The following is a 10,285-nucleotide window of genomic DNA, read 5'->3' as shown; positions in this document are numbered from 1 at the left end:
CGCCGCTCCCCGTGACCGGCCCGAGGCCCCGGGGGCGGCACCGCCGCAGCCCAGCCCGCCCTCGCCATCCCCGGTACCGCCCGCCCCGCGGAGCCGCACACCGCGTCCGTCAGAGCATTTTATTGTCTCACAGGCAGCCCCGAGCCGCCGCTCTCCAGCAGCGCCGAAGCACTGGCGCCCCCCCGATCCTCCCCCCACCCCCCCGCGAGCGGCCGAGGAGGCGGCTCCCCCCGCGGGGGCCCGGCCCGAAGCTCCTGCCGGGGGCTCCGGGGGGGCGGAGGGGGGCAGCGAGCGGGAGCGGGGCGAGGGGCGGGCGGGAGCGGGGAGCCACAGCCCGGGCAGCGCCTGCCCCGGGAGGGAGCACGGAGGGACGGCGCGGGGGGCAAAGGGGGGAACCCCAGCCCTCCCCAGCTCCCCCCAGCTCCCCGCAGGCGCCGGGGCAAAGCTCCGTACCCCGGGGGGCCCCATCCAGCAGCGAGCCCCCCCCATGCGCCAGCCCTGCCCGCTGCACCGCACCCCCCAAACCAAGAAGCCCTGAGGACGGGCCCCGCCACGGCCCCTCCGCCGCCCTCGGCAGCGGCTCTGGCCCTCGAAGGGGAGGGGGGGTCCCCTCGGGCCTGTCAAGCGCGGGGGCTCATGCTGGCTGCGCCCCCAGCCAGCGGGTGCGGGCAGGGGCTGGCGTGGGGGGACCCTCCCTTGCGGCTAGCGAACCGCTGGCCCCCAAAGGTCTTGGCGGGAGGAGAGGTCGGGGGGGGATTTGTAACAGCCGGGGAAGGGGCGAGAGTCTACAGGTCCAGAGGATTCAGAGGAAGGGGTTGAGCCCCCCCGGAGCGGACGGCGGGGCCGGGGGTCCGCTCAGCGGCAGTAAAGGCTGCGGCAAGTTGCTGGGGAGTTCGGGGAAGGCGCCGGCCTGGGGGAAGGCACTGGCCGAGGCAGGGAGGGCGGCGGCGGCGGCGGGGACGCTGCTGAGGGGCAGCGGCAGGGACGCGCTGTAGGTCATGGAGTTGGCGGGGAGGCCGGCGGGCAGGCCGGGCACCGGCGAGCTGGTCCGCATCTGGTTGAGCGTCGGCTTGGGCTGCTCAGCGAGGCTGAAGGGGTTGGTGGGGGACGGCGTGCTCAGGCCTAGCAAGGAGAGGATGGGACACGTCAGGGCAGCCGTGCCCTCCCCAGCCCTCCTGCTCCTCCTCCTCCCCCAAACACCCCCGTGCCCAGCCCAGGCAGCCCAGTGCACCGCGGCACCGGCACCTACCCGAGAGAAAGGGGTTGCGCGTCTTGGAGGCCGGTGCAGGCGCGACCAGGGAGTCCAGGTTGACCAGGGAGGAGGCGGCGGGGCCGAGGAAGGCCTCGGGGGTTTTACAGTCCTTCCGTTCCTTGCCAGATTCAGGCAGGGAGTCGGCCAGGTTGGCGAGGTCAAAGCTCTTCGCCCCATCCTGTCTGGTGCTGGGGAACAGGTCTCCGAAGGGGTCCAGCTCTGGGGTGGGGAGGGGGAGACAAGCGGTGTGAGCCAGCCAGGAGACACCGAGGGTGACAGCATCCCCCTGTCACCACACAGGGCGGCTAATGGCACAGCTCTCCCCGGGTCACAGCTCGATGTGGCGGGGCTGAGGCTGCGGCGTGCCCAAGCTCCCCCTGGGGTTGGGGACGTGGGTGCCCGCAGGGACCAGAGCTGCCCCCTCAGCTACGGGACAGCCCAAGCCCACGGCACACATGGTTGCAGGTGAGATCAAGCTTTGGCCACGCCAACAAGGAGCCACGCGGAGCCTGGTCAGCCCTGGAGCTGCCTCCCTGCAACGGGCAGGGACAGGTCACCGTCCCCACCTGCCCAAATCGGCCCCTGCCCGCTCCCCCGGCTCTTACCGACGGGGCTGTTGGACTTGGCCGAGGAGGGCGGCTGCGAGGGCTCCTGCTCCGGCGGCTCAGCTGGCTCGGGCGGCTTTGCAAATGGGTCGAAAGCGTCCCCCCCTGCAGCTGGGGGGAAGAGGTGAGACTCAAGGAGGGGAGCAAGCAGGGAGGTGAGAGGCAGGAGATGTACAGGCAGGAGAGAGGCAGGGGCAGCTGCCTGCAAGGAGACAGAGAAGAGGGCGTGCGGTGGTGGGGCGCGGGGCTGGGGGTTGGGAATGTGCCTTGGCCCGGGGAGGGGGCTAAGATGAGCCAGACTATTGTGCGTCATTGCAGACCAAGGCAGCCCCAACACTGCACGCAGCCACCCCCCCCAGCAGGCAGGTCCCGTTCCCAGCCCCAGTGGGGACAGACGGAGGGGACAGGTCTGCAGGAATGCTTTAACAACCAGCACTGGCCCCCAGGCTGGACTCTGCTCTCCTGCCCAGGAACCAGATCTGACGGCAATGCAGATGGGACCTCCGTGGGGTTGGAGGAAGCACCGAGGAGGAACCGAGAGTGACGCTGAGCTCTGAAACACAGGCTGCTCCTCCAACCGCTTCCCCAGCTGCAACGTGGCACCTGCGAGCAGCAACCGTCCCGTCCCAGCAGGGCACGTCGGGCTGGTCTGGGGCGAGCAAACAAACAGGTATCACTGGGGGGACACACACTGTCACCCCGCTGCTGGAGCGGTGCGGCGGCTGCTATCTGCTCCCGCGGGAGGGCTCCGTTAACTGTGCCGTGTTAATTAAAGCAGCCTATTCTGTGCAGAAATAAAGCCTAAAAGTTCCTTGAAGTCTTCAGGATGCTGAGGGGCGAGCAGAGGTCCCGCTCTGGGGCAGGAGAGCAGGGAGGGGGGTTTTGCAGAGCTGACTGCAGGAGGCGGAGGGGAGCACCCCAGGACCCCACTCACAGGAGGGCAGCGATGGCCAGTGTTGCCCACGGTCCGCAGCAAAGCCAAAACACCCATCGAGCCTCTTACCAGGGTTAGGAGGTTGCTCGGCCACCGCGGCCCAAGGGTCAGCAGCTGGCGTAGAACCAGAGACCTGGGCGGGGGGGGACGCCGTCACCCAGGGGTCCGCAGGAGGGAAGCCAGAAGACAAGGGTGCCTTCCCCCACGGGTCGGAGGCTGCAGTGGTGCTGGGGGGGAAATCCCAGGGCCCGGCGGAGGTTTGCTGGGACGAGGCGCTCGCCTGGGAGAGGGGCTCCTCGCCAGCGGATGGGACCGGCACCCAGGGGTCAGCTGCACCGGCCCAGGCAGAGGCTGCCGGCTCCGCTTTGGGTTTCATATCTGAAAGAAGAAGGGAAGCTGTGGAAGAGGGAAACGGGGCAGGGCACAGAGGGATGCTGAGAGGCGGGGATGTGCCCAGGGGACCACAGCTTCCAGCAGCACCACCCAGGCATGCAATGGACCAGGCAGAGGGAGGAGAAGCAAGAGGTCCTTACTGTTGAACTCCTGGGGATTAGGGAGGGGGACAGAGGTGAGGGAGAGGTTTCTGCCACTGTCCCAAGCTTTGGCAACTGGAGAGTTGCCCCCACCTGGCATATCCCACGGGTCAGCAGACGTGTGGCTGGAGGGGGCTGGCGCCGGCCCGAATATATCTGCCAGCTCCAGGATAGAGGACTGCAAACAGAAAGGGAATAGAGAGGTGAGGGAAGCCCAGGGCAGACCTGTGGGATTGCCTCAGAGCCCAAGGCTGGCTGTGTGGCCATCCAGGCCCCCAGTGCTGTACCTGGCTTTTCTTCATCTTATCTTCTTCCTCCTCTTCCTCCCTGCCCTGGGCAGTCTCCTCCACGGCTCTCTGCAGCAGAGAGTTCTCCCCTTGCCAAGCCCTCACCTCCTGCGGGGACAAGGGACGGGGCCCATGAGCTCAGCAGCCCTGCAGCCAGCACCTTCACCAGGAGACAGACCCAGCACAGGAGCTGCCACCGCATCACCGAAAAGTCCCAGCATCCGAGCAGATGGCTCCTCTGGGGCCGAGCCCCCCGGGAGAGCGCTCAGCAGAGAGCCCAGAGCAGTGAAAGCAAAGCAGGCACTGGAGCGAGGCGGCGTTTCGGGCTCCAGCGCCCCAGAGAAAAGCCCAAGTGCAAGGAGAGCGGAGCGCCCGGGGCTGCGGGACACAGGTACCTTCTCGTGCTCCTCTTTGCTCAGCGCGAGCGCTAGCTGCAATTGCCTTTCTTCATCTGTACTGGAAATTGGAGGAAGTGGCTTCTGCCAACAGAGGAAATCGGGTGACATTTCAGCTTGCCCTCAGCTCACAGGACTGCTCAGAGGTCCCTGTCCTTGCCACCACCTCTCCTGCGGCCCCTCGCCTGCCTGCACAGCATCTCTGTGCCCATCCAGACGGCTTTGCCTGCGGACCCCCAGCCCAGTGCCCCTACGCTCTCAAACCAGCTCACGCGCAGGCTGCCCTGCGGCCACTGCCCCAGCTCCTTCCCCTACCCCATCACCTGCCTCTGCACCTAGGCTGGGATGACCCTAAATTAGGCAGCGAGCATCTCCCCTGGAAGGTTTTTGGGGACTCCGATGCCATCAGCAGAGGAGAGGGGATCAATTAGGCATCACCTCACCCCGGCAGCCTGCTGGGGAGGAGGGTTTGCGATGCCAACTGGCCTTGGTTCGGGAATCCTGCCCAGCCCTGCTCTGCTGCAGGAAAAGCGCCCAGACCTGAGGCAGATTTTGGGGAGAAGCTGTCCCCATACCACCATGTCAGCCATGATCACCGCCCTGTGACACTTGTCTGGCAGCATGGGACTGGCTGGGACTGGGAATGGGGACCCTGGTGGGGTTGTGCATGTGTCCACGCCTGTACAAGTGTGTGCGAGTGTGCACACGTGTGCACAGTCCAGATGGACTCCAACAGGCAACGCTTTCACGAGCATGTTCCTGCAGTGCTCATCGCGGCAGCATGTGGAAGCTATAAATACTCCAATTCCAAGACAAAAATAGGGATATAGGCTCTGCTCCATCTCCAAAAGAGCCTCCATCGGGCAGGGAAGATGGGCAGCAGCAAGCGCCATCTCCAAAGCACGTCCACTGCCCCAGCAGGACCGAGCTCACGGCGCTCGCTGCCAGCCCCGGGGGGACACCCCCCAGCCCGGGCACACAGTCCCTCGGTCACCATGTCCCTCTCACTTTGTGTGCCCGGCCATACCCGCATGCTCCGCAGGGGCCGTGCCAGCCGGCGGCAATCTCAGCGGTGCACAAATAAGCCATCCCCCATCCCCGGTGGAAAAGGGGCCGTGGCCAGCAGATAGGAGAGGGGACAGCCTGGGGGAGGTTTCACGGTTGGGGACAGCAGCTTGCTTGCTGCCTGTCTCCCTCCTCGGCTCCTCCTGGTGCTGTTTTCCAGTGCTCCTTCTAGCCCAGTTTGACAGGACCAGGCAGTGGGAGGGAGCACCTGGCCCCACCAAGCCCCCACGCTGGTGCACAGCCCTGGGGACGCTGCTGACCCCCCATCCCCGCCAAACCACATCGTTGGACAAGGCATCACCTCCTAAAACCTCCATGGGAAGGCAAGAGAAACAGGGGAGCTTAGACCAGAAGCCCTCGGCAGAAGAGGGTAACCAGGTTTGGGGGGGCCATGGTGAATCCAGAAAACCCTCACAGGTTCACCCTGGGGTCTGGGAGGCTGGACAGGTCTCAGCCTGGTGCTGTCCCTGCCTGTACGAGGATGGGGAGCAGGGATGCAGGCAGGGATCTGCCTGCTGGCTATTTTGGATGGCAGGCACAGTGTGAGCAGCCTGGTGCAGTTGCAGGTGCATGCACCAGCCTTGGGCAGCCCCCCAAATCCTCCCTCCTCCCAGGGAAATGACCCACCATGCCCACAGACAAGGCAGGGTGCAGGGAGATGCCTGGCCTTGTGTGTCCCAGGGCGGGCAGAGCCACCCTACCTTCTCTGCCTCCTCCCGACTCATGGCCAGTGCAAGCTGCAGCTGCAGCTCCTCCTCGCCCGTCGTCTGCGGCCTCGCTTGCTCCAGGTCGGAGGCAAATCGTGGGGACGAGGATGATGCTAGGAGATAAAAGAGAAAAAGAGGAAGAAGTGGCATCAGGACTGGAGTGTTTAGGCAAGCACATCAGCAGCCTCCTCCAGGCCCCCATCCACAGCGTGGCTTCCCGAGGGGACATAGCCCCACGTTAGATCTCCCCACCACGAACAAGCTGTGGGTTTACAGCTCGAGGCATCACCAGCTGCCACCACTGTTGGGGTCCACCACCAGCCCAGCCAAACCTCTGCCCGTGGTGGAGGACAGATATGGGCTTCATCACCACCCCCCAAATGGCGGAGGGGAGCGACGGGCACCAGGCAGGCACAAACCAAATGCAACACCCGCCTCCACCCTGCAACGAGCCCGAGCAAGCCGCCAGCAACACTCACAGTTAAAGGAGGAGGGTGAGCCCCGCGTCCGGCCGTAGTCGTCACCGTAGGGCGATGCACGGTGGCCATAGGCGACCTGGTGGCTCCCGCTGCCCATGCCCTCGAGGGCCATGCGCTCCTTGGTCTGCAGCGCGTGCGCCCGCTCCTGCTTCAGCCGCTCCTCGTCCTTCAGCAGCGCCATCACCTGCTTCACCTTCTCCCGGATGTTGATACCCTGGTCCTTGCCGTCACGGTCCACATACTGGAAGTCCTTCAGCGTCTGGATGGTGTAGAGGTTCTCCCGGCACTGGTGGGTCACCTTCTCGGAGCCGGTTTTGATGAGGTAGTCCAGGAGGGTGAGGGCTTTGTAGACGTGACGCCAGTTCTTGCCGCTGTCGTTCAGCCGCCGCCAGATCATGCCCATGACCTCGGCGAAGGCCACCGTGTTGAAGGTGAGGTCGGCTATCTCTGACATCAGGGAGCTGGGGGGTCCCCAGGGATCATTGGAGGTGGCCTCCCGCACCTTGATCTCTGCCTCCGAGTAGTTGTGCACGATGTTTTTCACCTGCCGGCGCAGCGCCGAGGTCGTCATGGCTGTGCGGTGCCGGAGACCCGCCGGTGGCGGGCAGGAACAGTGGAGAAGGGATGAGCGCTCACGGACGCAGCCTCACGGGCGCCTGCAGTGGGGATCAAGGACACAGAGATGTCAGCATTGCCCCAGCCACCAAGACCTGTCCCCAGAGCCCTCGTCTGGCACCTGGGACACTTCTCAAGGTAGGAGCATCCATTGTCACGGCATCAGGTGCACCCTTCCGGGCTGCCACCGCTCGCTAACCCGAAGACACGCAGGATGCTCAAGGGGAAAAAAGTCTCATAGCAAGCCGATATCGAGCACTGCAGAGCTGCCAAGAGATTTGGCTCCGGATTCAGCAACATTTGGAGGAGATTTTACCCTGCACTTCTGCTTCTAAAAGTAACCACCTGAAAATGGCAGCTCCCTCCTCCAGATCCTGGCTGCCTCGGCCCCACTGTCCCAGCAAAGCTGGTTTCAGGCCCCTCCAGCCCTTGCAGCAGGCAGGGGCTTCCCTGTACCCCCAGATGTGCTATCTGTGGCTGCAGGCAGCCCTGCTCACCCTGGTCATCTCCCCAGGGCTCTCAGTGCCACTGAGGATGCATCACACCAAACCAAAACCCCGCCGTGAGGCAGAGCCCGCCACGACTTACCAGCACTAGCAGCCGCTTGGGTAGATTTTCCCAGAAAACTTGATAATTTTGCTTCTGCAAGAGGCTGCAGGGACAGAAGCATACATTGCTGTGGGGTGGCAAATTTGGGGTGCTAACCTCCTGCGCCAGGTCAGCAAGCAGGATGGATAATGCAACCCCCCTCTCCCAAAAACCCCGAGCTGCCTGAGCCTTCTCTGTGCCCAGGGCTGGGGTGACAGGGGCTGGCATGGCCAGAGCTGCCCTGGCACAGGCCCGGCGAGCAGTGCCCGTCCTTGGGATGTGCTGCACCCGACGTGGGTGCAAAAGGACGTGGGTCAGGCTGGACCCGTGTTCACATGAGCCCATCACAACTTTACCCCCTACTCTGTGCTAGTCTTAATCCTCACCTTCTCCCTGCATGGTGGGAAGACACCATTTATCCTCATTTTGTCAGAGGACCGAGCAAAGCCAGGAGGCAGAGGCTGCCTGGAGCTGCCTTGCCTTCAGCAGGGCCACACTGCAGGGCTGGGGAACTGGTCTGCTCCCAGAGCTCCCACTGCAGCTGCAACAAAACTCACTGGCAATTTTTTCCCTGTCCGAGATAACGCTTGCAGGCAGAGGAGTATCTCCCCCACACAGCAGTGCCTGTGGACAGCGATTACCAGTCTCCATCCCACCACCCACCTCGGATGCCGGCACCTCCCTGGACTGCAGCCGTCGCACCGCGTCCAGCCCTCTCCCGGCTCAGGACACTGCTCCCTCCCACCGGAGCTGAGCCAGGGCCATGGCGACGTGCCCACGAGCCACGCACAGCACCCACCACCCTCCCACACAACCCGTGCGACCAGTCCAGCACCTCCTGCTCCCGCGGGCCAGCAGCCGGGCGCCCCACGGCTCTGCCGGCAACGTCCCCCGTGAGTCAGAGAGGAGCCTGGCACCGCCACGCTCACAGGCGGCCGAAGTTTCTCTCGAGACGCTTCCCTGTATCGATTCCCTTTTGCAATGCAGCCCGTCAGTGCGGCCTTTGGATCCTGTTGGGAGAGCCCGCGGTGCGGACGGCCACGCCGTTGCCCGCCTGGCGCAGAAACACCTTCGGGACAAGGGCAGCGACGCAGCAAAGTCCTCCAGGACTTGGCTCCGTGTTCTGCTTTCCACCAACACCCAGGTGGGAGATAAAGTCACGTTTTCCAAAGGTGCCACCAGCTTGGCAAACACCAGCAAACACCGGCACTCCTCCTCCGGGGCAGGATGGTCCCTCCTGCCTCCAACAGGTCTCCTGGCAGGACAAACCCCAGGTCCAGCGTGACAGGCTCCAGCACCGCTCGTCCCGGCCGGAGCCCCGATCCCAGCTGGACTTCGCCTGCCACAAGCTGGCCAGGGAAGTCTGCGTGGGAAGAGATGGGAGCAGGGGCTGGGGCAGGGGTGAGAGGAGCGTGGCCCCGGCGGGAGCTCTGCCAGCGGTGTTAAAGGCAGTGGGGTTTATCAAACACGTTATCCCCCCCCCCCCCCCCCTCCGGAATATAAAGGGAGTGAAACAGAAGCTGTGCGGGAGATAAGGCGGCAGCACCCGGCAGCTCATATGGAATTACTGCAGTGACCTTGAGCTAGAGGCTGCCAGGTGGGAGAAGGACACACGGGTGCGGGGACAGGTCCCCATCGCCCCGCGGCCCGGCGCAGGGGACTGCGGAGGCGAAGCGGGGAGGGGGGGAGCAGGAATAACATGGAGGGGGAGCAGGAGGGGATGGGGGGAAGGAGGAGAGGGCAGAGGGGCCAGACGAGAGGAGGGGGGGCCGAGGGAGGGGGATTAAAGCCTCGCTCCATCCCTAATCAGGTGCAGGGCTGGCAGGAGCAGCGTCCGACATGGAGGGAGCGGCAGGGAAAGGCTCCCGGCAGAGCCCTCGGCCGCGCCGCCGGTTCCCGCAGCCCGCCCGGGGCCGCCCCCACCCCCGCCGCGGGGTCCCGGTGCCCCGAGCCCGGCCCGGGAGGCGCCGCGCTACCGAGCTGCCCGCCGGGGCCCCGCATCCCCCGGCCTGCCGCAGCCCGCGATGCTCCGGCGTCCAGAACCTTCCTCCTCCCCACCCCCCCTTCTTCCTCTTCCTCTTCCTCCTCCTCCTCCTCCTCCTCCCCCCCCAGCAGCCCGGCTGCCGAGGGGCGCGCAGCCCCGCTTACCTGCGCGGTGCCGGTGCCGGGGGGAGCGGGCAGGAGGCGGCCGCAGCCCGCCCGCTGCCTGCTGCGCGCCGCCGAGTTGCCGGGCTGGCTGGGCAGGTCCCGGAGGCAGGTCCCGGCTTAACCCCTTCGGGGCCGCCCGGGCACCGGCCCCGGCGACCGCCCGGGCACCGGCAGAGGCGCTCAGACCGCCCCCCCCCGGTGCGGTGCAGCGCGGTGCGGTACCGGCCGCGGGGGATGCGGCGCCGAGCCCCTGCCCCGCCGCATGCGGGAGGCGGGGATGCTGTAAATGCTCAGTCACTGCCCCTCGCTGGCAGCCAGCCAGGCACTGCTTGCTGCTGCTTGCTTTGCTTTTTTTTTTTTCCCCTCCTCCCCCCCCCCCCCCATTATTTTTAGACAAAAATCAACGTCCCCGAGCTCGGAAGCAGCTCCGAGGGATGCCGACCCTCCTCACACCACCCCCCCCCTACCCCCAGTAATGCTGCTCCCTCTCTGGTACCCGAGGCCACGGCTGCAATTTGGGTTCGTTAATTTTATGATTTTTTTTTTTGCCAGGATCTAAATTTGGAGCGGATTCTTCCCCTGCTCTGAACAGCTCCCAGAGCCTGGCTGGGGGAGAGAGGGAGGCATCAGATGACATGACAAAATAAGTCATGTCTCTCGATTGTTTCAATGCCACC

At 65.3% G+C, this 10,285-nt stretch overlaps 1 protein-coding gene across 6 annotated transcripts; it reads right to left on the bottom strand.

Annotated features, from left to right (window-relative positions):
• Nucleotides 1-105: 105 nt before the first annotated feature.
• EPN3 (epsin 3) lies at nucleotides 106-9,825 on the bottom strand. Of its 6 annotated transcripts, XM_074889603.1 has the most exons (13): nucleotides 9,609-9,825; nucleotides 8,296-8,715; nucleotides 7,847-8,001; nucleotides 7,461-7,524; nucleotides 6,258-6,913; nucleotides 5,773-5,891; nucleotides 4,007-4,090; nucleotides 3,612-3,719; nucleotides 3,418-3,502; nucleotides 2,861-3,169; nucleotides 1,858-1,968; nucleotides 1,250-1,471; nucleotides 106-1,122 (listed from the first exon to the last, which is right to left on the bottom strand). In XM_074889603.1, exons 5-13 carry the CDS (start codon nucleotides 6,826-6,828, stop codon nucleotides 803-805), a joined length of 1,929 nt encoding a protein of 642 aa, XP_074745704.1. In that variant the 5' UTR covers nucleotides 6,829-6,913; nucleotides 7,461-7,524; nucleotides 7,847-8,001; nucleotides 8,296-8,715; nucleotides 9,609-9,825; the 3' UTR covers nucleotides 106-802. The 6 variants fall into 6 exon arrangements, with proteins under 6 accessions (XP_074745704.1, XP_074745705.1, XP_074745703.1 ...); XM_074889604.1 differs by lacking the exons at nucleotides 7,847-8,001; nucleotides 9,609-9,825 and having other exon boundaries at nucleotides 8,296-9,232; XM_074889602.1 differs by lacking the exons at nucleotides 8,296-8,715; nucleotides 9,609-9,825 and having other exon boundaries at nucleotides 7,847-8,180.
• Nucleotides 9,826-10,285: the final 460 nt, after the last annotated feature.

This window comes from Strix uralensis, chromosome 19 (genome assembly GCF_047716275.1).
Source record: "Strix uralensis isolate ZFMK-TIS-50842 chromosome 19, bStrUra1, whole genome shotgun sequence".
Lineage (NCBI taxonomy): Eukaryota > Metazoa > Chordata > Aves > Strigiformes > Strigidae > Strix > Strix uralensis.
Note: the sequence above shows the minus strand (reverse complement) of the source record. Positions and strands in the feature narration are given on the sequence as shown.

Excerpts from the sequence above, each read along its gene's own strand:
- EPN3 (XM_074889603.1), bottom strand. The coding sequence starts at position 6,828 with ATGACGACCTCGGCGCTGCGCCGGCAGGTGAAAAACATCGTGCACAAC. Across the intron at positions 5,892-6,257 it reads CTCACCCTCCTCCTTTAACT|CATCATCCTCGTCCCCACGA; the intron begins GTGAGTGTTGCT and ends TTTATCTCCTAG. Across the intron at positions 1,969-2,860 it reads CGAGCAACCTCCTAACCCTG|CTGCAGGGGGGGACGCTTTC; the intron begins GTAAGAGGCTCG and ends TCTTCCCCCCAG.